The sequence below is a fragment of the Myxine glutinosa genome, chromosome 5, assembly GCF_964187855.1.
Source record: "Myxine glutinosa chromosome 5, kmMyxGlut1.1, whole genome shotgun sequence".
In the NCBI taxonomy this organism is placed as follows: domain Eukaryota; kingdom Metazoa; phylum Chordata; class Myxini; order Myxiniformes; family Myxinidae; genus Myxine; species Myxine glutinosa.
In genome coordinates this window covers 93,858,407-93,884,537 of record NC_136265.1, presented here as the reverse complement: position 1 = coordinate 93,884,537, position 26,131 = coordinate 93,858,407, and the positions used below count along the sequence as shown (strand labels likewise).

General features: G+C 49.7%; 1 protein-coding gene across 3 annotated transcripts in view; it reads right to left on the bottom strand.

The window, feature by feature from the left end:
• The window catches only part of LOC137427336 (uncharacterized), a 111,995-nt gene that overhangs the window by 9,713 nt on the left and 76,151 nt on the right, over positions 1-26,131 (bottom strand). Inside the window, exons 1-2 of one of the 3 annotated variants that reach the window (XM_078777122.1) lie at positions 16,978-17,113; positions 89-283 (exon numbers count right to left, since the gene is read on the bottom strand). The exons of 1 other annotated variant lie outside the window; for it this stretch is intronic. In XM_078777122.1, coding sequence (XP_078633248.1) covers positions 89-283; positions 16,978-17,032 — 250 coding nt within the window. In that variant the 5' untranslated portion in view covers positions 17,033-17,113. Of the gene's footprint in view, positions 1-88; positions 284-16,730; positions 16,931-16,977; positions 17,114-26,131 lie in introns of those variants that run through there. One more of the 3 variants, XM_078777123.1, reaches the window with a different exon arrangement.

Sequence of the window (26,131 nt, the reverse complement as noted above, 5' to 3'; positions counted from 1 at the left end):
AAATTTAGAAAAAATAAAAATAAAAGAAAAAACTCGGCACAAAACAAACACATATCTCATCAGAAGTGACGAAGATCACATAACTCACCATTTGGCCGGTCGCTTTGCTCCTCTTCCAGACCAGAGGAGTTCATATCCTCTATTTTTATCTGCAAAATCTCAGAAGATCCTTCCAGCTCATCAACCCTCATTTTACACCCGAGCACAGGCGGCTGTTCCGATTCCGGCTGCTCATGACAGGAATCCTTCGCACAGCCAACTTGAGCGTACATGGTGGGTGAACCTTCAGAGAGGCAAAAAACATACCACCCTTACTCTTCCTGATGTTTGCCTCACCTTGAGTACTTTGATACCACACAGAACCTACATGTGAAGTACCTCTGCACTTGAGACCTTACCCTCTGCCTAAATCAGTTAGAGTAACTTAAACATTCATCACACACATACGGCACATTCTGGGACATCCACTGAAATTAATTGTACATGTTGCAGGCTTTTTGACAATACAGTACTGTTAATTGTATTACATCTATCTATAATTCCAGCAATCTCTGTGTGTATGTTTGTATGTTTGTATGTTTGTATGTTTGTATGTATGTTTGTCTGTGACCGCTGTTTCTCGACAACTACCGGTCCGATATACTTGAAACTTGCCAGGTATATTGCTGGGGACCCGAGGATGTGCCTTTTCAAGGTTTTAAATTAATCGCAGAAGTAGTTACCGAGCTATGTCCAAAAAACGATTCAACCAATCAGAGAGCAGCGAGCTATCACGTGTGCCGAACGTGGCGAACAGACTCTGCCTCGGATGGCACATTTGAGAGCGTATTCATTTATTTCCCGTCGGCAAACTATGTTGCCGTTAAACTACGTTTTAAAACTAATTAAAACTAATTTGCGATTCATCGTAACTGCGATTTGCGACCTTCCGGACAGTGAGGACTGCACTTCCGGCAGCCAATCACAGAACGCGTTATTGCGTAGGTGTGGCCGATGTGAGAGCGAGCTGAGCCCAGCGCGTGCGCCATTACGGTACGTAATTCGATTTCTTCCGGAGAAAATAATAATTTCTCGATTTCTTATGCGCATTATTTCTCCCAATTCAGTCAGAGCGAAGGGCGGAAGCGAAGAGCGTTGTTTTTTTTGTTTACGGGCGTACGGGCGGGGTAGAGCGTACGGGTAGCGTTTTTTTTTTTTTTGGCAAGGAACGGGCACCCACGTACGGGCATGCCCTAGTGTTGATATAATTTTGAAACACTAAGGGACCGGTTGATCCATCGGACCAAATTTTCATTGGTCTTCACGGCCTTGCAGCACACCTGCCTGCTGCACTCAAGAAGGGGGTGAGGGGGTTTCTTTTGGGTGCTTGGGAACTTTTGCGTCTGGTCTTTTGGGTCATCTGGATCTTTTGGGTCCTAAGGACTTTTGGGTCATCTGAGTCTTTTTAGTCCTCAGGGACATTTGGGTCATCTGGGTCATCTGGGTCTTCAGGGACTTTTGGGTCATCAAGGACTTTTTGCGTCCTTGGGGACTTTTGGGTCCTTAGGGTCTTTTGGGTCTCAAGTGTAATACGGTCTTCCAAGGTCGAAGAGGTCTCAGCAGTCTAAAGGCTCAAAAGGAAAATTTCAATAGTATGTAATTAATAGATACAAAAAGTATGCCTCACACACACAACTCATCCATTTAGAGTGGAAACAAATGTTTAGATATTAATAGAAAATCTGAGCCTATTCAACAATTTTAGGTAGAAGACATTCAATGGTGAGAAGGACTCGCACAATCACAGGGGATGTGTACTAATGAGTATTTGTACTCAGTTGTAATCCATGCCGCAGATATGCTGATATGTACACAGTTTCCCTGACATCACTAACTTTCAGGTAATAAATCAGGAACCCACTTTTAAGAAAATCAGATGGCACAACAACATTCTTCTGAAACATCTGTGGGAATTCAGATAAAGTGCATCACACAGGCAAGTAGTACTGGGTCACCTGTGTTAAAGATCTAAAGGAAGACCAATTGTATCATTAAATAATTTGAACACTAGCCGATATCAGCCGTGTGTTTGGACGTAGCCGATGAATACCAGCCTTGGACGAATAGCCGAACAAGCTTTAACTCAGAGGCGTTCCCGAAAGATCACGGCTATTTTTGCCATGTGCAGGAATAAAGGAATTTGAGATGTTTAATTAAACAAAACACACAGGTTTAATCCGGTATCCACAACGAACAGACACGACAAGGAAATTAAACAATAATGATTTAATGAAATTAAATCAAAGACGAAAATGTCAAATTAAATGTTGAGGTGAAAAAAAACGAATTCCTACGTGAGGTACCTCCACAAACTGACTCAAATACAGACAAGGGGAAAGACAAAATAAAATAAATGTTCCTTTTTCATAGTGCAGTCACTTCGCTCTGGCCTCACGAGTTCCTCTGCAAGGTTTGCACCTGGGGACGAGGCCCAGAGCTTGATGTCCCTCTGGCGGAACCCGGCACAAGATGGTGGCCACGCCGTACCCGAAGTAGCCACCGGCTTGAGGCAAGCAGACAGGATGGCCTCCTTCGCTTCGTTCGCGGCCTCCTCCCCCTCTGAAGAGCACCACAGCAAAAACACCTCACAATGCTGCCCACGTAGCAAAGAGCCCCCCCATTCTCTTCAAAAGTGCACCTCATACTCCAAGCTCCAGGACCACACAATGGCGCCACCTTCCTCCTCCAAAAACTCACACTGAAAGAGCGAGTGGCATGTGCTCTTCTTCCTCTCACTCCCTCTCGAAGCTTCTTGCTCTGACGTCACCCCTACTAATCGGCAAGCGTTTTCAAATCACCCAACATTCCTCTCGACCAATCACAAACTTCGGGGCCTGGCCTGCCGGCTTTGCTTGGCGTCAGTGTTCCTCAAGACGTGGCTTACTTGCCAATCGGCAATGTTCAGGAACCTGTTTGCATGCAGTGGACGGTTATTGTTGTTTAATGGAGGCTTTGCATGGCTGGCCTGGTTGTAGTTATAAAAACGTAGGGACAAGATCACAAAGGGAATATCATGTACTGGGGAGAACTAACCTTAATCCCTAAGCAGTCAACACCGCTTCACCCCTCATGCAAAGACACAAACAATCTTAAGCTCCAGTTTCCCTACTTAAATACATCGAGATGTCTCCTACACATCCACGGTCCATGCTCTAAATATACAATCCTATCTTTACGATGGTATTCCATCATCTACCCCTCAAACATAACAGCATGTTTGCACAGGAAAGAGCAACAAGAATCACCAAATCCCAAAACCCCAAATGTTCAACAACAGACAAATGGGCAGGATCGTGTGGTTTTAATACTTGCCTGTATACCCAAATACCTTCTTGATATACCTGTATACTCAGAAACCTTCGTCTCTCTTCTCGAAACAAACCAAAACAACCCTCAGACACCTGCAGATCATGGATTATTGTGCGTCCAAGCACTTTTTAAATCCGTGCGTGACTGCGCATCAGTTTTAAATTCCAAACAATGATGGTCCCAGTGATCTGTGAGGAACGATGTCACATACTTATAATGTCCCAGTCTAACATCCTCTCACAACCCATCACCCTTTCTTTCCTTTCCCCCCAAGCCAGTTGTAGCTCCATTTAGCCTCTGCACTGAACACTGCCAGATTAAAACCCAACGAACAGCCTCTTATTTAGCAATTTACAAAATGCCTTCCCAAAGTCTAGGTGTGCTAAACCCACTGCTCTTGCTTCATCTACCCAATCAGCAATTGCCTCAAAGAATTCCAACAATTTTTTACATGATTTTCCCTTTGCAAGTTCATTCCAGCTGTCTGAAATTAATTTACAAAATGGCTCCTCATCTACTCGAATACCTTCCCCATGGTGCGGAAAAGTCAATAGCTCTCCAAAGTTTCCTCTCAGCCCCTATAAGGTATAGGATAAGTTATTCAAGAAACTTTTACGCAGGAAACAACTTAGCCCATCATACTCCTGCTTTTTCAACCCACATTTATTCAATCTATTGACATCATATCACCAAGAGGAACAGGAAGAATAACAGCACATAAACATGAGCAGGGCTTACAATGTATTTTATATTTCCTACATTGTGATTATGGGCTGGCAGGATCACCGAGAGTCAGGGCCCCTAATCCATGGCTCGTGGGCAACACGTTGCTGCCAGACTCTCAGATATTTCCCAGGACCGCTCTTGAAAACACAGTCGTACCGAACCAAACAGCTCATTTGTGACCAGAAGTACACAATGTACTGTATATTTTATCCTCATCTAAAAAAAACTCTGATCAGGGCATAAACAACAATAAACGAGAACGACACGTTCTTCCGCCAAGCTGAACAGTTTACGTTTTGTGTACCACTGATAGGCCCGATCTGAATGCGGACCTTCACCGAAATCTAATCGCTTGTTCTCATTGCCAAACCAACTCATTCACCTCGTTTTGTTATAATCCAGCCACAACTTTTAGCAATATCATTTGGTATTTCTTTGGTTTTTTTTTGGCCCAATCTCTCAATGATGAAGAATTACTTTAAAATTATCGGATCCGGATTCAAATCTTCATCTACAAACAAACAAAGAAACAAACAGACAGACAGACAGACAAGCCCATGACCGCTGTTCAAACCGAACGGCTCATTTGGAACCGGAAGTACGCAATCTCCTGTATATTCCATTGTGATCTCAAAAAATCAGATCACAGCAAAAACACCAATAAACTAGAACGTCATTGCTTGACGTCATAAAAAATTAATATCATTCGGCATAATCCATTGTGAGCGAAACCATCCTTTCCGCCATACATCAGTTTGAGTAGCAAGTGATTTATGCAATCCAGCATAATAACAGGATTTAAGTTGAAATGTCATATCAGTTGTTTCTGTTTCCCCCCCATGGTATCCGTTATATAAATAATGCAGGAACTTGAGACAGGACCTCCACAAAATAAGTCGAGAACGTTCACTTCCAATTTGCAACTTTAAAGATGAGTGGGAAGAAGAATTATTGTGCCTCTGCCGCCGACGTCACCGGAGGCATTATGTTTTCAGGTTGTCCATCCGTGATAGGTTTTTGTTACCTTGATAACTTGACAACTGCTGAAGGGATCTTAGTCAAACTTGGTGCAGGTATGTATAATGAGGTAAAGATGAACCAATTCGATTTTGGGGTCACAAGGTCAAAGGCCAAAGGTCATGTTAGATAGAAATCCTGTTACCACGATAACTTGTGAACAGGTGATGATTCTGACCAAATTTGGTTCAATTATGTCAAATGATGCAACTATGAACCGATTAGATTTTGGGTCAAGAGGTCAAATTGACCATAGTTCGAAAGCCAATTAAACTGGGCATTGACCCGGCAATCATCCCGACCATATGCAGCTTCCTTTCTGATCGCTCACAAACTCTGCTCACAGCTTCTTTTCTGCGTTACAATGGTGCCACCTCATCATCCCAAATTCTGTCGCCCGGCATCCCTCAGGGGACGAAGCTTGGGCCCATTATGTTTTTCATAATGGTCAATGACGCTGTGCTTTCTTGTGACAATAGGTGGAAATATGTGGATGACCTCATGCTTATGGAAATTGTTCCTAAATCACAAGAAGGTGCTCTGCAGACACACTTGGATGTTCTTTCTGCTTTGAAACACGATAATTGCATGCATCCAAAGCCTCAGAAATGTAAAGTTCTGCAGGTTGGCTTTCTGTGTCCTGCTCCTCCCCACCTCCTTCCTTTGATTTGTATAAATTACACGGCACTTGAGATAGTATCTTCGCTTTGCCTCCTTGGAGTTTCTCTTCAATCGGACCTAAAATGGGATGTGCAAGTTCAAAAATGATTTCACGAGCCTCACGTCGTCTCTACATCCTGTGCTCACTGAAGAGAAATGGTGTTCCCATCGCAGACCTGATTATTATATACATCATGTACATTAGACTTTTGTTGGAGTTCGCCACTCCTGTCTGGAGCTCTAGCCTGACCGTGAAGCAGTCACAAAGCATTGAGCTGGTACAGCGAAGAGCCCTCCGCTTTATCACTTTTCCTGAGACATCCCATGATGCTGATCTGCTCTGTGCCGATAACCTAACCTCACCCCCCCCCCCCCCCCCCCCCCCGCAAGCGGAAATGAGAATTACAATTCAAGCTTGCTTTGGAAAGTCCCTTATCATGTTCAATCGTCATCCAAACACGCTCCCACCGAAGCGCCAACACATCACTGGTCTGGATCTCAGAAACACATTTATTTACATGTTCCGAAAACCCGCGCTAAAATATATCAACAATCAACTGTTCCAAACCTGGTACAGCTGGTAAATCAGTCGTAAATTATATTTCGCCATGTCCTCATATGCTCATTATTGTCGTGTTTATTCACCGATGTCTGTTGGGATTTTTAAATCATTGCAGAACTCTTTGCCTGTTCAGATTTTTTGGTTGTGTCAATATCAATCAATGATTTGTCCCTAATACTTTGCTTGAACATTTACTTTATGAAAAACAAGGATGGTGTTGCAGAGAAATCACTTTACTTCTCTGTTTTCTTCACTCTTTCCCCCTTTCTTTCTTTTTTCTTTTTCCTTGTGCAACTATTTTTATTGACGTATATCAATTTGTCGTGTTCTATTGTTAACAATTCTGTGTTTGATTTCCCATTGTTCTTTACCTTTAATTGTTGTTTTAATGATGCTTTTGGTTGAGCAATTATATTTGCCAATATAAGTTTTTATTATTTTAAACTAGCAGAAGTACCCGGCATTGCCGGGCGGGGGAGGGAGGGGGAGGGGAAGGGGAACGGGGGGGAGGGGAGGAGAGGGGGGGAAGGGGAGATGGGGGAGGGGGAGGGGGAGGGGGAGGGGGAGGGGGAGGGGGAGGGGAGAGGGAGGAGGAGGGGGAGGAGGGGCAGGAGGGGCAGGAGGAGAGGGAGGGGGGAATGGAGGGGTAGGGGAGGAGGGAGGTGAGCGGGAGGGGGAAGGGAGGGCAAGGGGAGAGGGGAGGAGGGAGGGCAAGGGGGGAGGGGAGGGGAGGAGGGGGAGGAAGAGGGGAGGAGAGAGGGGGGAGGGGAGATGGGGGAGGGGAGAGGGGGGAGGGGAGAGGGGGAGGGGGGAGGGGGGAGGGGGGGGGGAGGGGGGGAGGGGGAGGGGAGAGGGGAGAGGGGAGGGAGGGGCAGGGGCGGGAGGGGGAGGGGAGGGGGAGGGAGGGGAGGGGGAGGGAGGATAGAAAGGGGGAGGGGGAGGAGGGGGAGGGGAGGAGGGGGAGGAGGGAGGGAGGGGAGAGGGGGAGGGGAAGGGGGGAGGGAAGGGGGGAAGGGGAGGATGGAGGGGGAGGGGAAGGGGGGAGGGGAAGGGGGAGGGGGAGGGAGGAGAGGGGGGAGGGGAGGGGGAGGGAGAGAAGGGAGGGGAGGGGGAGGGAGAGAAGGGAGGGGAGGGAGGGAGAGAAGGGAGGGGAGGGGAGGAGGAGAGGGGGGAGGGGAGGGGGAGGGAGAGGGGAGGGCGAGGGCGAGGGGGGAGGGGAGGGAGAGGGGAGAGGGAGAAGGGGGAGGGGGGAAGGGGAGAGGAGGAAGGGGAGGGCCAGGCAACAATGACGTTGCCGTTCTCATGGTAGGAGAGCAGCACAACAATCGCGACATCGTCCAGCATCTTCGCGACAACAGCACGAAGCGGATTTTGCAGACTCACCGATCCTGTGACGCCCTCCATTACCGGCGTTGCCGGGCGGGGGAAGGGAGACCCGTACATTCTCAACCCATACATTCGCCCTCTCGACTCAAGCTCACTCGGACAAAAGCCTCGCACAAATTACACCGTGAAGGCCCAATGGCCATGTCTGTGCCACAAATCAAGTACATGAGCGAGTCTGGCACACTGAATTGAAAACATATAGAACGCTCATACTCCGTGAAAAGTGTAGCCGCCATGTCGCCATCTTGGTTAGCACGACTCGACCAACTCGCTTCGCGGATCTCGTTTGTTTTGAATGTGTCCCAGATTTCAAAAGCCAGACAACTGTTAAAATGCCATTTTGAGCGGCAATAAACTGCTCCAATCGGTTACGGAAGGGTTGTGGAAAGACGTTTCACAGCTGTTTCAAAGACGTTTAATTTTCAAAGACGTTTAATTCATATCGCACAAAATCGACACAATACACGATCACACAAAAGGTGAAAAAACGTAATCGCTTTTCGCTCTGAATTACGTGCAAACATGTGACGGAAATCACCATCGCCCAGCATCGAGTGCCAACCAAGATGGCGCCCGGTAGCTGCATCTCCACCTATGTGGTGTGAATGGCAATTGTCATTGATTCGATATATTTTCCGTTCAATGGTCTGGCGGTGGGGATGGAACATCACGTGATCGCTCTGAGCGAATCAGCGAGCTGCTCTGGCACATGCTGAGATTCCGTGTATAATGTTCCTCGCTGAAATGCGCTGAGGTAAATATGAATAAAAAATATGGATCTCGTCAAATATTTTTAGGTAGGCCATGTCCTTCCCAGGCTCAATGGCAATGTCTGTGCCAAATATCAAGTACGTGAGCCTCTCCGTTTAGGAGTCTATCGGTAACATTACACACACACAAACTGTTTTATGTTCAATGGTCTGGCGGCGGGGATGGAACATCATGTGATCGCTCTGAGCAAATCGGCGCGCTGCTCTGCCACCGGCTCAGATTCCGTGTATAATATTCCTCGCTGAAATGCGCTGAGGCAAATATGAATAAAAAATATGGATCTCGTCAAATATTTTGAGGTAGGCCATGTTCTTCCCAGGCTCAATGGCCATGTCTATGCCAAATATCAAGCACGTGAGCCTCTCTGTTTAGGAGTCTTTCGGTAACATTACACACACAAACTGTGTTTTATATATATAGATGGTCTGGCGGCGAGGATGGAACATCACGTGATCGCTCTGAGCGAATCAGCGCGCTGCTCTGCCACCGGCTCAGATTCCGTGTATAATATTCCTCGCTGAAATGCGCTAAGGTAAAAATATGGTAAAAAAATATTATGAAATAATTTTTTTTAGGGAGGCCATGTTCTTCCCAGGCTCAATGGCCATGTCTATGCCAAATATCAAGCACGTGAGCCTCTCCGTTTAGGACTCCATCAGTAACGTAACTAACACACACACACACACACACACACACACACACACACACACACACACACACACACACACACACACACACACACACACACACACACACACACACACACACACACACACACACACACACACACACACACACACACACACACACACACACACACACACACACACACACACAGTTTTATTTATATAGATATACACTGCAAACTTGACTTTTGAGTCTTCAGACTTTTGTTATGTTGTGGCGGACACGAAAGCTCACTGGCGTGAGGGCATCATTCCGCGCACCAAGTGGGCGGCGGCCACGCCCGAGGGGTAGGCGTGGCCGCGGGATATACACTGGGCGCGCAGCCTGGAGCGCGCCAGTGCTACAGTTGAGCTCTTATAATAAAGACTCTTGAACTTACCGCGTTGTCCCCTTCCTTCTTGTTATACAAGTAAGCGCGCGTAGCACCGCGCTTCATTGGTGACCCTCTGACGTTGGATCAGCCATCGCTGACCGACCGAATACGCCATCGCAATGGCAAACAACGCGGTTACGATCAAACTCCCCCAGTTCTGGGAGGCGCAAAGTGAAGTATGGTTCCTGCAGGTGGAAGCCCAGTTCCGACTTCGAGGCATCACGGTGGACGAGACCATGTACTGCCACGTGGTTGCCTCCCTCGGGCCGGCACGGCCGCCCGCATCGTGTCGGTCCTGAGGAACCCACCGGCCGACGGCAGGTACGAGGAGATCAAGCGTCTCCTCCTCGCAACGTTCGGCCTCACGGTGGACGCTCGGGCCGACCGCCTCCTGGACCTCCCCGAGCTCGGTGACACGCGACCGTCGGTCTGCATGGACCATATGCTGTCGTTGTTGGGCGACGAAACCCTGAACGCTCTATTCCGGGCGTTGTTTCGACGCCAGCTGCCGGCACGAGTCCGCCTCGCGTTGGCCGGTTCTGCAATGACGGAACCCCGAGCTCTCACTGCCGAGGCCGACAGGTTCTTCGCGGCTTTGGACACCCAGGCGAGTTTTGGCGCGGCCGTCGCGGCTCTCGGGGCTGACCCTGATGCTGATGCACCACACCTAGTGGATCTCAAGGCTGATGCGCATTTCGCGTCCGCCGCCACGCCCCGCCCACCGCCTTCGCCGCAAACCTGGTGTTTTTTCCACGCCCAGTTCGGCCACAAGGCTCGGCAATGTCGCCCGCCGTGCTCATTCGGCAGGTCGGGAAACGCCCGGGCCGGCCCTCAGTAGTGGCACTGAGCGCCGGCCGTGCAAACAGCCTACTGTTCATCACGGACACCTTATCCGGGCACGGTTACCTGTGCGACACGGGAGCGCAGGTGAGTGTCGTTCCCGCCGGTACGTCCGACAAGCAGTCCGCGGGCCGGGGCCCCGCACTGCTTGCCGCCAACGGTACGTCCATTCGCACGTACGGAAAACGCTGCCTTTCTCTGCGGTTCGGAGGGCAGGTTTTCCGGTGGTCGTTCGTCACTGCCGACGTGCCTATGGCACTGCTCGGCGCGGACTTCCTGTATGCCAATGGTCTACTGGTGGACGTCAAGCACAGAAGGCTTGTCCAGGCTGAGATGTTCAGCTCGCTCGCGTGCGCGCTGCCCGCCTCGTTGAGCAGCTCCCGGAGCGGCTCATCGAGCGGCTTGCTGAGCGGTACGGTTCCGGCCAGGTTCATCTGTACGCTTCCGGCAGCGAACGAATTCCCCCGCCTCCTCACGGGTTTCCCGGCCCTCACGAGGCCCACCTTCTCGGCGGGGGCCGTCAAGCATGGGGTGGAACACCACATCCCTACCGCCGGGCCACCGGTCTACGCCCGGGCACGCCGCCTAGAGCCGACGAAGCTCACGGTAGCTAAAGCGGAGTTCGCTACGCTGGAGCGGCTCAGCATCGTGCGGCGCTCCGAGAGTGCTTGGGCGTCGCCGCTTCACATCGTGCCAAAGCCCGGCGGGGGATGGCGACCGTGCGGGGACTACCGGCGCCTCAACGACGCCACCACCCCCGACCGCAACCCCGTCCCCCACATCCAGGACTTCTCCGCCCGGTTGGCGGGCATGTCCTTTTCGAAAGTGGACCTCATACGCGGCTACCATCAGGTCCCCGTCAGGCCGGAGGACATCCCGAAGACGGCGGTCATCACGCCGTTCGGACTTTTTGAATTTCTTCGGATGCCCTTCGGTTTGAAGAATGCGGCTCAGGCATTCCAGCGACTAATGGACAGCGTCTTGCGCGACTTGGATTTCATGTACGTCTACCTGGACGACATCCTCGTCGCCAGCGCGTCCCGCGAAGAGCACCTACACCATCTCCGCACGCTCTTCGAATGTCTGGGCCAGCACGGCCTCATCGTGAACCCCGCCAAGTGCCGGTTCGGCGTCGCCGACATCGACTTATTGGGGCACCGCGTCACCAGGCACGGGGCCGTCTCCCTACCGGCCAAGGTGGGGGCGGTGAAGGGGTTTCCGCGCCCCCGCACGATCAAGGGGCTCCAGGAGTTCCTGGGCATGGTAAACTTTTACCATCGATTCCTGCCCCGCATCGCCCAGCTCCTGCGCCCCCTTGCACGAGGCCCTCCGGGGCAAGCCGGGCAAAGGCGACGTTACCTGGACCGAGCAGATGGACGCGGCGTTCGTGGGCGTGAAGCTCGCCTTGGCTAACGCCACCATGCTCGCGCACCCGGCACCCGGCGCCCGATGCACCGATCGCCCTCACCATCGACGCCTCGGACTACGCGTTGGGCGCGGTGCACGAGCAATGGGTGCGTGGTGCTTGGCAACCGCTGGCGTTCTTCAGCCGGCAGCTTCGCCCACCCGAACGCCGCTATAGTACCTTCGACCGCGAGTTGCTCGGGCTTCACCTGGCGGTCAGGCACTTCCGCCATCTGCTCGACGGCCGTGCGTTCACGGCCTTCGTCGACCACAAGCCACTGGTCTTCGCGATGGGCAAGGTCGCCGAGCCGTGGTCGGCCCGGCAGCAGCGTCACCTCTCGGCCGTGTCCGAATATACAACGGACATCCGGCACGTCACGGGGAAGGACAACCCGGTGGCGGATTGCCTTTCCCGGTCCGTCGCCCACGCAGTCCACCTTGGCATCGACTATGCCCGGATGGCGGCGGACCAGGCCGCCGACCCCGGCGTCCAGGCCTTGCGGACCGCCGTCACGGGCCTCCGGGTCACCGAGGTGGCGTTCGACGGCGCGGCCCTCTTGTGCGACTTCTCCCTCGGGCGGCCTCGCCCCATCGTGCCCGCGGGCTGGCAGCGCCAGGTTTTTGACGCCATCCACGGCCTGTCCCACCCGGGCACGAAGGCCTCCCAGAGTTTGGTCACCGACAAGTTCGTCTGGCATGGCCTCCGGAAGGCCGTCCGCGGCTGGACCAGGACATGCCTCGCGTGCCAGCGCGCGAAGGTGCACCGACACACCCAGGCCCCATTGGCCCCGTTTACGGTGCCGGAACGTAGGTTCGACCACGTTCACGTGGACCTGGTGGGACCTCTGCCCCCCTCGCGGGGTTTCACCCATGTCCTGACAATCGTGGACCGCACCACTCGGTGGCCGGAGGCCGTGCCTTTGGCGGCGACGACGGCGGCGGCGGACGTCGCGCAGGCATTCATCGCCAACTGGGTCGCCCGGTTCGGCGCCCCCTCGGACATCTCGTCCGACCGCGGCCCCCAGTTCACCTCGGAGCTCTGGGGGGCGGTGGCGCGGGGGCTCGGGGTCCAGCTGCACCGTACCACGGCCTACCACCCCCAGGCCAACGGCCTGTGCGAGCGGTTCAACCGCTCGTTGAAGGCCACGCTCCAGGCCACCCTCCGTGACGGCGGCTGGGTCGACAGGCTCCCCTGGGTCCTGCTGGGCCTCCGGACGGCACCCAAGGACGACCTGCGCGCATCCACGGCAGAGTTGGTCTTCGGACAACTGCTGCGGGTGCCGGGTGAGTTCCTCCCCGACCCCACGGCACCATGGTCCACGGCGCAAGAGCGCTCCGCGCTGCAGGAGACAGCCCGGAGGTTCGGCCCGGTGCCGACGGCGCACCACGGGCACCCGCCTACGCACGTCGCCCCGGAGCTTCGCACCGCGGAGTACGTCTTCATCCGGCACGACGCCCACCGGACACCACTGCGGCCCCCGTACGACGGGCCTTTCCGCGTGCTGGAGACCGGGGTGAAACATTTCACCTTGGACATCGGCGGTACTCCCGACCACGTCTCGGTGGATCGCCTCAAGCCGGCCCACCTCGACGTGGACCACCCACCGCCGGTGGCTCGGCCCCCGGGGGGGGGGAACCCCGGCACCGCCCAGGCCCGCCGCCCCCTGGTCCTGCACCCATCCCGAGTGCAGCCGGAGGCATCCCAGCTGGCATCCCTGCACCCCAGATGCCGCCGGTCGCCAGAGGGCGCTTCGGCCGGGTCATCCGTTTGCCCCGCAAACTGGCCCTCCAGGTGCGCGGGACTTCTGGGGGGCGCGTGTGGCGGACACGAAAGCTCACTGGCGTGAGGGCATCATTCCGCGCACCAAGTGGGCGGCGGCCACGCCCGAGGGGTAGGCGTGGCCGCGGGATATACACCGGGCGCGCAGCCCGGAGTGCGCGAGTGCTACAGTTGAGCTCTGATAATAAAGACTCTTAAACTTACCGCGTTGTCCGCTTCCTTCTTGTTATACAAGTAAGCGCGCGTAGCACCGCGCTTCAATGTCTCCATTTTAATTGAATAATAACCAAAATTGAAAAATTGAAATTGAACCTTCTGCCCCTCCTCCTTCACCAACACCCACCTCTCTCCTCACCACCTCGATTCGTCCACCTTCCCCAACCTCTCTCCTAACCCCCTCTATTCCTCCACCTTCCCCAACCTCTCCTCACCCCCTCTATTCCTCCACCTTCCCCAACCTCTCCCCTTTATTCCTTCAACAACCCCCACCTCTCTCCTCACACCCTCTATTCGTCCACCTTCCCCAACCTCTCCCCTCACCCCCTCGATTCCTCAATCTTCCCCAACCTCTCTCCTCACCCCCTCTATTCCTCCACCTTCCCCCACCTCACCCCCTCCATTCCTCCATCTTCCCCCACCTCTCCCCTCACCCCCTATATTCCTCCACCTTCCCCCACCTCGCTACTCACCCCCTCTATTCCTCCACCTCTCCCCTCACCCCTTCGATTCCTCCACCTTCCCCCTCACCCCTTCGATTCCTCCACCTTCCCCCACCTCTCTCCTCAACCCCTCTATTCCTTCACCAACCCCAACTTTTCTCCTCACCCCTTTATTCCTTCACCAACCCCACCTCTCTCCTCACCCCCTCTATTCGTCCACCTTCCCCAACCTCTCTCCTCACCCACTCTATTCCTCCATCTTCCCCCACCTCACCCCCTCCATTCCTCCACCTTCCCCCACCTCTCCCCTCACCCCCTATATTCCTCCACCTTCCCCCACCTCGCTACTCACCCCCTCTATTCCTCCACCTTCCCCCACCTCTCCCCTCTGATTCCTCCACCTTCCCCCACCTCTCTCCTCAACCCCTCTTTTCCTTCACCAACCCCCACCTTTCTCCTCACCCCCTCTATTCCTTCACCAACCCCAACCTCTCTCCTCGCCCCCTCTATTCCTCACCAACCCCCACCTCTCCCCTCACCCCCTCTATTCCTCTACCTCTCCTCACCCCCTCCATTCCTCCACCTTCCCCCACCTCTCCCTTGACCCCCTCTATTCCTCCACCTCTCCTCACCCCTCTATTCCTCAATCTTCCCCCACCCCTCTATTCCTCAATCTTCCCCCACCCCTCTATTCCTCAATCTTCCCCCACCCCTCTATTCCTCAATCTTCCCCCACCCCTCTATTCCTCAATCTTCCCCCACCTCTCCCCTCACCCCCTCTATTCCTCCACCTTCCCCAACCTCTCCCCTCCCCTCACCTCCTCCATTCCTCCACCTTCCCCAACCTCTCCCCTCACCTCCTCTATTCTATTCTATTCCTCCACCTCCCCCAACCCTCTATTCCTCAATCTTCCACCACCTCTCCATTCACCCCCTCTATTCCTCCACCTTCCCCAACCTCTCTCCTCACCCCCTCTATTCCTCCATCTTCCCCCACCTCTCCCCTCACCAACCCCAACCTCTCCCCTCACCAACCCCCACCTCTCCCCTCACCAACCCCCACCTCTCCCCTCTCCAACCCCCACCTCTCCCCTCTCCAACCCCACCTCTCCCCTCTCCAACCCCCACCTCTCTCCTCACCCCTCTATTCCTTCACCAACCCCCACCTCTCCCCTCACCCCTCTATTCCTTCACCAACCCCCACCTCTCTCCTCAACCCTCTATTCCTCCACCTTCCACCCACCTCTCCCCTCACCCCTCTATTCCTCCACCTTCACCCACCTCTCTCCTCACCCCTCTATTCCTCCACCTTCCCCAACCTTTCTCCTCACCCCTTTATTCCTTCACCAACCCCCACCTCTCTCCTCACCCCAATTCCTTCACCAACCCCAACCTCTCTCCTCACCCCCTCTATTCCTCACCAACCCCCACCTCTCCCCTCACCTTCCCCCACCTCTCTCATCACCCCCTCTATTCCTCCACCTTCCCCCACCTCTATCACCCCCTCTATTCCTCCATCTCCCACCCCCTCCCCTCACCGCCTCTATTCCTCCACCTCTCCCACTTTATTCCTCCACCTTCCCCCACCTCTCTCATCACCCCCTCTATTCCTCCACCTCCCCCAACCTCTCTCCTCACCCTCTCTATTCCTCCACCTTCCCCAACCTCTCTCCTCACCCCCTCTATTCCCCCACCTCTCTCCTCACCCCCTCTATTCCCCCACCTCTCTCCTCACCCCCTCTATTCCCCCACCTCTCTCCTCACCCCCTCTATTCCCCCACCTCTCTCCTCACCCCCTCTATTCCTGCACCTCTCTCCTCACCCCCTCTATTCCTGCACGCTCTCCTCACCCCCTCTATTCCTGCACCTCTCTCCTCACCCCCTCTATTCCTGCACCTCTCTCCTCACCCCCTCTATTCCTGCACCTCTCCTCACCCCCTCTATTCATCCACCTTCCCCCACCTCTTTCCTCACCCCCTCTATTCCTCCACGTTCCCCCACCCCTCTATTCCTCCACCTCTCCCCACACCCCCTCTATTCCCCCACCTCTGTCCTCACCCCCTCTATTCCTGCACCTCTCTCCTCACCCCCTCTATTCATCCACCTTCCCCCACCTCTCTCCTCACTCCCTCTATTCCCCCACCCCTTCTATGCCTCCACCTCTCCCCTCACCCCATCTTCGCCCACCCCTCCCCCTCCCCCTCCCCCTCCAGGCAACAACAGGTACTTGTGCTAGTTATGAATATATTTCGTACCAAAAACCTCACAGACAGAATCACAAACTGCGTTGAACTTGTTACAATAAATGTGTCTCCAGCACACCGACACTCACATTCGTGTTATGTTAAAAATGCCTAAAACGAGTCTGACCTTTCACTCGGTAAATTAATTAAACTCGTTTTTATATCTCCGATTATTCATTTTAATGTTGAACTGAAACACGATTTATCCAAGTCGTTCATTATTTGGATTAAACAATGTTGATGTCATTGTCAGTCAGTCGACGACTACGGTTACCTTTGCCGTGGTTATGGCCTAGTACTAGTACTAGTACTAGTAGTGAAGTCCAACTAACTCTTCATTGTGGTTACACGGAGCCTCCCAATGTCAATGACTAAAGCTGCCACTGGTCACGTGGTGTTCCCCATTGTCGATCGCCGTTATGTTATGTAATAAAGAAACGTATTATAATCTAACACCACCTTTCGTGTTACTCACAAAGACGTTTAAAACCCGAAATCTCCACAACTCTTCCTCTACTCACGACTCTGTAACATTCGTTCCCTCGCTGCGAAGAATCCCAATCCACGCTTCATCATCGCACGCCTCTTCTTCCTCTATTACTAATTACATTACATACACCCCTTCTTCCGCTGTTGCGCACGCCTCTTCTTCCGGTATTACACACACCTCTTCTTCTTTTCAAATCCATTATGTTACGTTTATCGATCGTTATCTCACCCGCACCAACGTGTATTACCACAGCATTCCGTCTACACTATTATCTTTCCAAAATGTATTCCACACAAAAAATATCCAACGCTGAAAAAAACAGGAAAAAGCTGATTCCACAAGCCAAGCTCGAAGATACATCCCCGTTATTATTTTGAGAGGTTTACGTCACTGAAAGGTTGTTGTTGTTTATTGGTGTTGCCTGTTTTTCGGATGACGAGTTGCCTTTCTCTCGTGTGTCCCTCATTCCAGGGTTGTGTGTTCAGTCACCAAACAGCTAGCTATCGCTTGCCAAGCCGGCCGTTCCTTATCACCGGTTTCGAATGGAGTGCTTGCTGGAGTGCTTAAGCCACTTGACGAGCGTTCCACAAGAAACATGGTAACTGAAAATACACCTCATGGAAAAGTTAGAAATCCCACAAGCCAAAAAATGTGGGGGGAGTGGAAGAGTTTTTACAGAAATTAACTTTAATCGGTGGTGAAGATGACAGAAGGGAAGAGTGCGAGGGAAAAAGAGTGGGAAAGAAGGGAACGAGATCAGGATTGGCAGAATTGGAGTGAGTTGGTCATTCAATAGGTCATGGCAGAATTGGTCATTCAATTCATGGCAGCCATCTTGGAAAAAAATAGGAAAAAAAATGAAAATAGTAAATAGTAATGGCCTCCCTCCTTTTTTCAAAAAAGTCCGGACGAGAAACTTTTTTTTTTTTTTTACTTGTCCTTATAAACCCATACCTATAACTTCAAAGGACTTGCAGTATCATGTATTATGTAATACAGTTATATCACAAATATAAAGACAATGGTTTTCAATCACCTTTGTTTGTTGCTTTTCTATGATCCTGAGCACTATTTTAAGGACTTTATTGGATTCCTTGACCCAGAAAACATAGGGTTAGCATATTTAATCAAGTTTCTAGGTTGACGAGAAGCCGAGATAGCGCAAAATATGTATTTTATGGCGGCCATTTTGAAATCCAAAATGGCGGCCATGCAGGTGTCTGTGCAAATGCCAACATTGATTTTCGGATTCTCCATGCTCTGATGATTCCAAAAATGTACAGGTTTGCTCATCCCAAAATTTTTGAACGAAATTATATTTGTTAACATAGTGAACCTGACTATTAAATAAATACAAAATAACTAAACATAAGTATGGATTCTCTATATTTACGATCGTTGTGAAGGACGTCGATGCATGTATGCACCGATAAAAAATCACTTTTTGAACGGACTTTTTAAAAATTACCGTCATGGAGACGCTTTTCGTGCTGGGCGGATAAAGAACATTTTCAAAAATTTATTTGTACCACGTGCAATTCAAGTAAGTGTGAAATTAAAATGACTAGGGCATGCCCGTACTATATATATATCTAAAATTATATCCCCCCCCTCTATTTACATGAAATGGTTTGGTCCAAAGCGAACGGCTTGCGAGTGGTGACAATCCCCCCCCCTCTATTTACATGAAATGGTTTGGTCCAAAGCGAACGGCTTCCGGAGTTTGGTAAAGAAATCGCCATCGCGTGCACAAACGCGCAGGAAAGCGAATGAATCGCAAATTCGTTTTTATTAGTTTTAAAACTTTATTAAAACATAGTTTAACGGCAACATAGTTTTCCAACGTGAAATAAATGAATACGCTGTCAAATGTGCCATCCGAGGCAGAGTGTGTCCGCCACGTTCGGCACACGCGATCGTTCGCTGCTCTCTGATTGGTTGAATCGTTTTTTGGACATAGCTCGGTAAGTAATTGTCCGATTAATATGAAACCTTGAAAAGGCACATCCTCGGGTCCCCAGCAATATACCTGGCAAGTTAAAAGTATATCGGACTCGTGGTTGTCGAGAAACAGCGGTCACAGACAAACGTACAAACGTACAGACAGAGATTACTGGAATTATAGATAGATTGTCCATTTTGCTGTCTCGTCCGACTTCCATATTTTAAACTCCTCCACTGAAGGTGGAGGTGATGTTTTCACCCCCGTCTGTTTGTTTGTCTGTGAACAAAATATCTCAAAAGGTTGTGGACGGATTCGGACGAAATTTGGCAGAGATGTAACGTGTGTCACAAGGACGAAATGATTCGATTTTGGTGAAGATCCGGATTCGGATCCGGCTACGAGAATTTTTTAAGTGATTCTTCACCATTAGTCCAGTCATTCTAGCGAACTTTTACCCCTAACCTACCACTAATTGCAAGAGAGAAAAAATGATATTTTTCTGAAACCTGTCGATCCTCTGAACAAATACATAAAATTATACTCAATTATAATGAGTGGATCAAACTTTATTTTCAGATTGAACGAGAGCCGTGAACGAGAGGTGGAGTGACGCTTGCAGTGAGAGATTTGATCAGTGTGCTGAGGACAGTTAAACGCTGTGGTCATTGTGAATGTAAGTCGTATTATATTTAGGATTTAGTCATCGAACAAGTACTTATGAGAAGTCTGAAGACATCAGGTGGTCTGACCAGGGGACGAGGGATGACAGAGACACAACGCTCAGTCTGGGTCATGGCTAGTCCTTTCTTTGCAGAGGTGAACAACGCCCTCCAACACCTCACTGATGTGATGTATGTGACAAGTGAACAGCACAAGGATCTATCAAAGTCTAGACAGAAGAATGATGTAGCTGATACCCAGAAAATGCTTGAGTTTCTTCATGAGAGGGATCCCTTTCAAGACGACGATACTCTTCACAACATTTTCACTGGTATAGTTTCCCAGACAACGGTGAATGTTTGATGAGGCGAAAACTGTGGGAGAAAGGCTCTTGGGCCAGATGAGTGGTAAACGTGTGCTTGAATACAGCTTCAAGAAGAAGGGTCAAGCCATAACTATGGACTCAGAGTCTGCAATGAAGACACCAGACGGAGACATCAATATCGACCCTCAGTTACTCTTCCAGAGACTTGTGATCGCTGGCACTGAAGTAGGAGACTTATCCAAAGCACTCCTTTGTGAGTTATGCACATATCCTCCATCTTTGTTCGAGACCAAATATGCCTTGCTGTCCGCCAATAAGCCAGCGTTAGCCTCAGCAATCAAATCCTTGGCACCTGCCGATACTGCACAACCGTCCGATATACAATACGTACTCGATGGCGGTGCCCTATTGCAGCGCATACCGTGGCGGTCAGGTGAACAGTACAAGGATATTCTTGACCGCTACCTGAAATATGTTAGTAGGCATTACGGGCATGCTATCGTCGTGTTTGATGGCTATCGTGAAGGTCCCTCAACGAAAGACTGTGCCCATCAGAAAAGGGGTGAGCGACCATCAGTGAAGGTATCTTTTTCTCAAACCATGACGCTTTCTGTCAAGAAGGAAGAGTTTCTTCGGAACAAGGAGAACGAGCAACAATTCATAGACATTCTTGGTGAGAAACTGGTAGAATCTCATTGTGAAGTGCTTCATGCGAGTGGGGATGCGGACCTACTCATAGCAACAACTGCAGTTTGTAGCTCTTCAAAATCCAACATTGTTCTTGTTGGCGAAGACACTGACTTGTTGATACTACTGTGCTACTATTTTCGCAAGAATACTGCGCACACTCTCTACTTAATGTCGGAGCCGAAAAAGGGTTCATTGAATCCAAGACAATACTTGGACATTGGCAAAGTCAGAGAGGCTCTGGGTGATACTGTCTGTGAAAACATTCTCTTCATCCATGCGTACCTGGGATGCGACACGACATCAAGGGTCTTTGGGATCGGCAAAGGCACTGGACTCAAACTGTTCAAGGACAATGAAATGTTCCAGCAAGAGGCCCTAATTTTCGGCAATAAAGGGTCAACACAGGATGAGGTCATTGCTGCAGGAGACAGAGCAATGGTTTGTGTGTACGGAGGCAAACCATCAGACAATTTGAACGAATTGAGGGAAGCAAAATTTCATGCTAAGGTGACAACAAACAAAACATCGTTGCACCCACGGGTACTTCCGCCCACGAGCTCAGCTTCCAAATATCACAGCCTACGGGTATTCCAACAGGTTCAGGAGTGGAAAGGACACAAACTCAACCCGCTTGACTGGGGATGGAGGATCATGGACACCAGGATGATCCCTATGCATTCTGACCTCGCTGCAGCACCAGACTATCTCCTAAAGCTGGTTAGGTGTTCTTGCAAGGGTGGTTGCAGTGATAAACGTTGTGGTTGTCGGAAACTTGGGCTGCCTTGCACATTTGCATGTAGGGAGTGCAGAGGTATTTGTGCAAATGCAGACGAATCAGCGGACGTTTTCGAGGATGCTGATGATAGTGACCATGGAAGAGAGGAAGTGACGTGTTAAATATTGTGAACGGACAGAAGGACATTGGGTACAAATAGTTGTGGTAGTGTATTCAAACATGGTTAAATAAATAATTTAGAGTTGATTTGGTGTATTATTAAGAGTGATATTGTCATAGAATTAATTTCCAAACATTGCGGTAGTCCGAAAAGTTCCCAAATCGGAAAGGACCTGAAAAACCATGTTCCACTCAATATATTTAAGTATAATTTTGGGCAGATATTTAGTAGACATCAAGGTCTCAGAAAAGTATTACTTCGTTTCTCTTGCAATTAGTGGCGGGTCCATTCACATTTTGACTGGACTACATTGGGAGATCGGGCCAAAAACGATACATAGCTGGATATCTCAAAAAGTTGTGGATGGATTTGGACGACACTTGGTAAACCGGTTGGGTGTCTGACAACGACAAAGAGATTCGATTTTGGTGAATATCTGAATGTGGATTCGGATATGAGAATTTTTTTTTTTTAAGCGATTCTTCACCATTGGGAGATTGGGCCAAAAACTATACATTGTGGGATATCTCAAGAAATTATGGATGGATTTGGACAAAACTTGGTAGACAGGTTGTTTGTGTGACAAGGAGGAATCGGTTCCATTTTGTTGAAGATCCAGATCCGGATACAGCTATTAGAATTTTTAAAGTGATTCTTCACCATTGAGTGAGATGGCCAATCAGGCGGAGGTTTGCTCTCTACTCAGTGCCCTTCTAGTTTACCCTATTTTCTTATTCCTTTTGATGTTTTTAGTGCAGGCGCACATGGGAGAATATACTCTGCCGTCGGAATCTCATGATAAATATTGACACCCAAGCTATATGACGTCACAAATGTATGAGATATACAATAAAATATGGTTCCATTTTTTTCATAACTCTGAAGGTCATTTTGAGGTCACTGATGGTCATGTCCCCTAAATGTACTTTGAACAAGAATCAAGTTCTTGTAAATGTGTGCAATATAGTCATAAATAGTCATATCAAATTGAAGGATATTTTATGGACGTTTTATTTTATTTTATGCAAGTATATGGATTTTATTTTATGTGCGTTGTTACCTCCGCCACCAAAGGTGGATGAAGGTTATGTTTGCACTCCTGTCTGTCTGTCTGTTTGTCTGTGAACAAGATATCTCAAAAAGTTGTGGACGGATGCAGACGAAATTTGACAGAGAGGTCGTGTATATGACAAGGACGAAATGATTCGATTTTGGTGAAGATCCGGATTCGGACCCGGCGAGTAGGATTTTTAAAGTGATTCTTCATCATTGGGAGTTCGGGCCAAAAACGACATATAGCAGGATATCTCAAAAAGGTATGGACGGATTTGCACGAAACTTCGTGGAAAGGTTGTGTGTGTGACGAGGACTAATCGATTCGATTTTTGTGATCTGAATATGGATTCGAATACGATAATTATTTAATTCCCAAGTGATTCATCACCATTGAGAGATCGGGCTAAAACCGATCCATAACATGATATTTCAAAAAGTTATGGACGAGTTTTGAATAACTTGGTAGATGAGTTCGGTCGGTGACAAGAACAAGCTGATTAGATTTTGGTTCAGGTCCGAATCCAGATCCAGACCATCAGTGGGATACAAACCACAAACTGTTCAGCCTCGTGGAGGTATGCGCTCTACTGAGTGCCATTCTAGTTTTATTTTATTTTTTGTATGTATATGTATTTTATTTTATGTACATATATTTATTTTAATTTATGCACATATATGCATTTATTTTATGCATGTATATTAGTCTAGTAGGAAGACTAGGTCCCCCTGCACCCCCCGGAGATATACTTCTAATCAGTGTTTCTAGATTGGAAAAAATGTGTAGAAAATGACTAGCTATGGCCCCAAGCTGAAAAAATGTCCCACATACCATTTTTATGCAAATTACTGCTGCCATTATCAAAAAAACGATTTTTGACATATCTCAGCCAATATTGCAGATAATTGAAAAATGAAGGTGTCTAGACCCATGTTTTGAAGGGCATAGATCATGATAGAACTATTCATAACATGATTACATGTGTCTATGGTATACTAGTATGCTAATTAGTGCTTTATTTACAAAATAATCACAGTTTTACGAAATAATAGACTCATATTAAGGTCCGTCTACACAGACGTTAACACAAAGTTTTATTTTTCTAAATATTACAACTGTCAAAATAGTCCTAGCACTCAATGTGACCACTCTTCTCTTGCTTGTTTTAGATAAACATCATTAGCATTAGTGATTCTACACTGAGTCAGTCATCATCATTTTCATCGAAATCGTCAGAGTCAAACTCTTCTTCTCCTTCCTCTTCCTCCTCCTCTTCGTGCTCTCCTGTGTTCAGAAGATCCACCAGTGAGGTTGGTAGGATGGGACCACTGGACCACATTGGTTTCAACAGTCCTTCATCAGTCCTTATCCATCCTTGCTCCTCATAAGGTTTTGGCTTTTCGATGATAGGTTGATCGGCTCTTTTGTACAATGCTACGCGGTGGTTCACACGCTGGATGTGCGGCTTCAGGGCAGACTGGCATGGAGGAAGGCGAGCCAGATCAACCTTGGACTTGGATGTGAGGGTCTTGTCCTCTCCCACCATTTTTCGTAGCAGCTTGGCACGGACAATGTCCACTGATGACTCGCGACTCTGGCCGTACATCACACAGGTGAATTTTTCTAACTGCCTCTCCACCTCAGGGTTGGCATCCCAGTTGTCACCCAGTTCACCGAATGCCCTGTGAAACCTGGGATTCTTCTCCAGCTTTTTCAAGGGCCCGACTTTTCCCTTCCCTTTGAAGGCACTGGTGCAGTCTTCTCCGCTGAACACATAGTACCCCAGGAGAGTGGCACAGTAGTCCTCTCCCAGGGATTCTGCCAGCTCAGAGACGTTGACAAGTTGGCGATGCTTCCCTGACCCTGTATCCAGGTACACCGTCAGCTTGATGTTGTGGGCATGGTGGAGCAGGATCAGGAGGATGTCTGTGTCCGGTGTTCTGACTACAGCGTTCTTGTATCCGATGGTAGCAGCATGATGGAGGTACAGAACCACCCTGGTATCAGTCTCTTCCTGGTTGCTGTAGATCGTGGGGAGTTCACGTACCTCGACCTGAAACACAAAAAGGCACCGCATTTCAATCACCAGTCACTGCCAGTTTCAGATCTAGACAAACATCACAGGTAATCACCTTTTTTTCAGGAAAAATTACAAATTGAATCGCCATTCACGAAGGTATGTGCGAAGTAAAGTGCAAGGGTGGGAGAGTTTTTGGTGTGTCGACCTTCAGGCTACGCTGTTGTGACCTATTGATGGTAGGTAGCATTCGGTCCTTGCTGCTCTCGAACCCGGGCTTGACCTCCTGCACCATGATTCCTCCAGCACTGTTTACAATGTTGCTGCCGTGCACACTGGTAGTGGTTTTATTCAAGTTGTCCCACTCACAGTGGAATACAAGGTTGCCCTCTCCTGTCACAATTTGTGGTGTACGATAAGTTGAGACTTCATCCAGGACCTTGGCGAGAGCAGTTTCCAACTCCAAGGCGAAATCGTAGCTCTCAGAGTGTCCAAGCCTGTGTAGTATTGTGGTGAGCTGTTTGCTTCGGAACAGGTGCCTTACAGTCACACAGAGGAGAATGTGCTTTGGTAACTTCCATTTTCCATCTGACACTGCACGGCACAGATCTTGTCCAATGGAGAAGACCAGACGCTTCACCTTTTCTGTCTCGATGCCCTCCTTGCCAGTCATTAGCACGCTGAGAAAGCGGACAAGGTCTGGAGGTAGGATGTCTTCAGGATTGAGCTCCATGTCTTCAGCTGTTGGTGGCCATGGTTGGTCTTTACACTCTCTGAAAGCCTGTAGAATACCCTGGCGAAGTTGGAGGGCAACATTTTGGTTCTTGTTTGTGCTTCCGAGTGTGAATGCTCGTGCGAGAGCATTGGAAACTGTTATGTTTGAGCTGTGCACAAGCCAGAAAGAAATGACATCACATTTGTCATGATCAACCTTCGTGAAGTGGATATGCTCCTTGATTGGGTCATTCTGTAGGCGTTTCAGTAGTTTCTCTGACCGATAATTTGAGTTCTCATATCCATTCAGTTTCAGTTCCTCGACATAGAGCAAGCGCAAGGAAGAAAGCTGTAGAACTTTATTCTGCTGGATGACCTGGGTTTGAATGTGTTCCAGTACTGAGTTGAATGCCTTTTCATGGGCGGCTGACATGCAAGCCTGCTCCTTTGGTGCTTCGGCTCTGTGAATCGCACGCTCATAGTTGTAGAATGCTGTGCGGAAAGCTTTAAAACATGACGGATGGTGTTTGGCCTCACATGCAAAGAGGTCTTTGTTTTTCACCTTTCGATGGAGTCGATAGAGACCCATTTTCTCAGCCCGTGTTTCGATTTGCTCCCATGCATTTTCTTTGTTTTTAAAGGATGGGAAGGTTGTAGGCCTCTCAGTATTGCGATGAGCATCTTTGGTCTCAACTTTCTCACAAAATATACACTCTGGCGGGAAGATGGGTTCAGCAGAACCTCCTGGTTTACGAGGAGAGTGATGCCATGATGAGGTTGATGGCCCTGGTTCTGTATCATCTCCCAGACGATGAAAGTGGCGGACAAAGTGCTTATAACACTTGCTGTGATATCCTACTCTTTCTAGGTCATCAGGAAGAGTT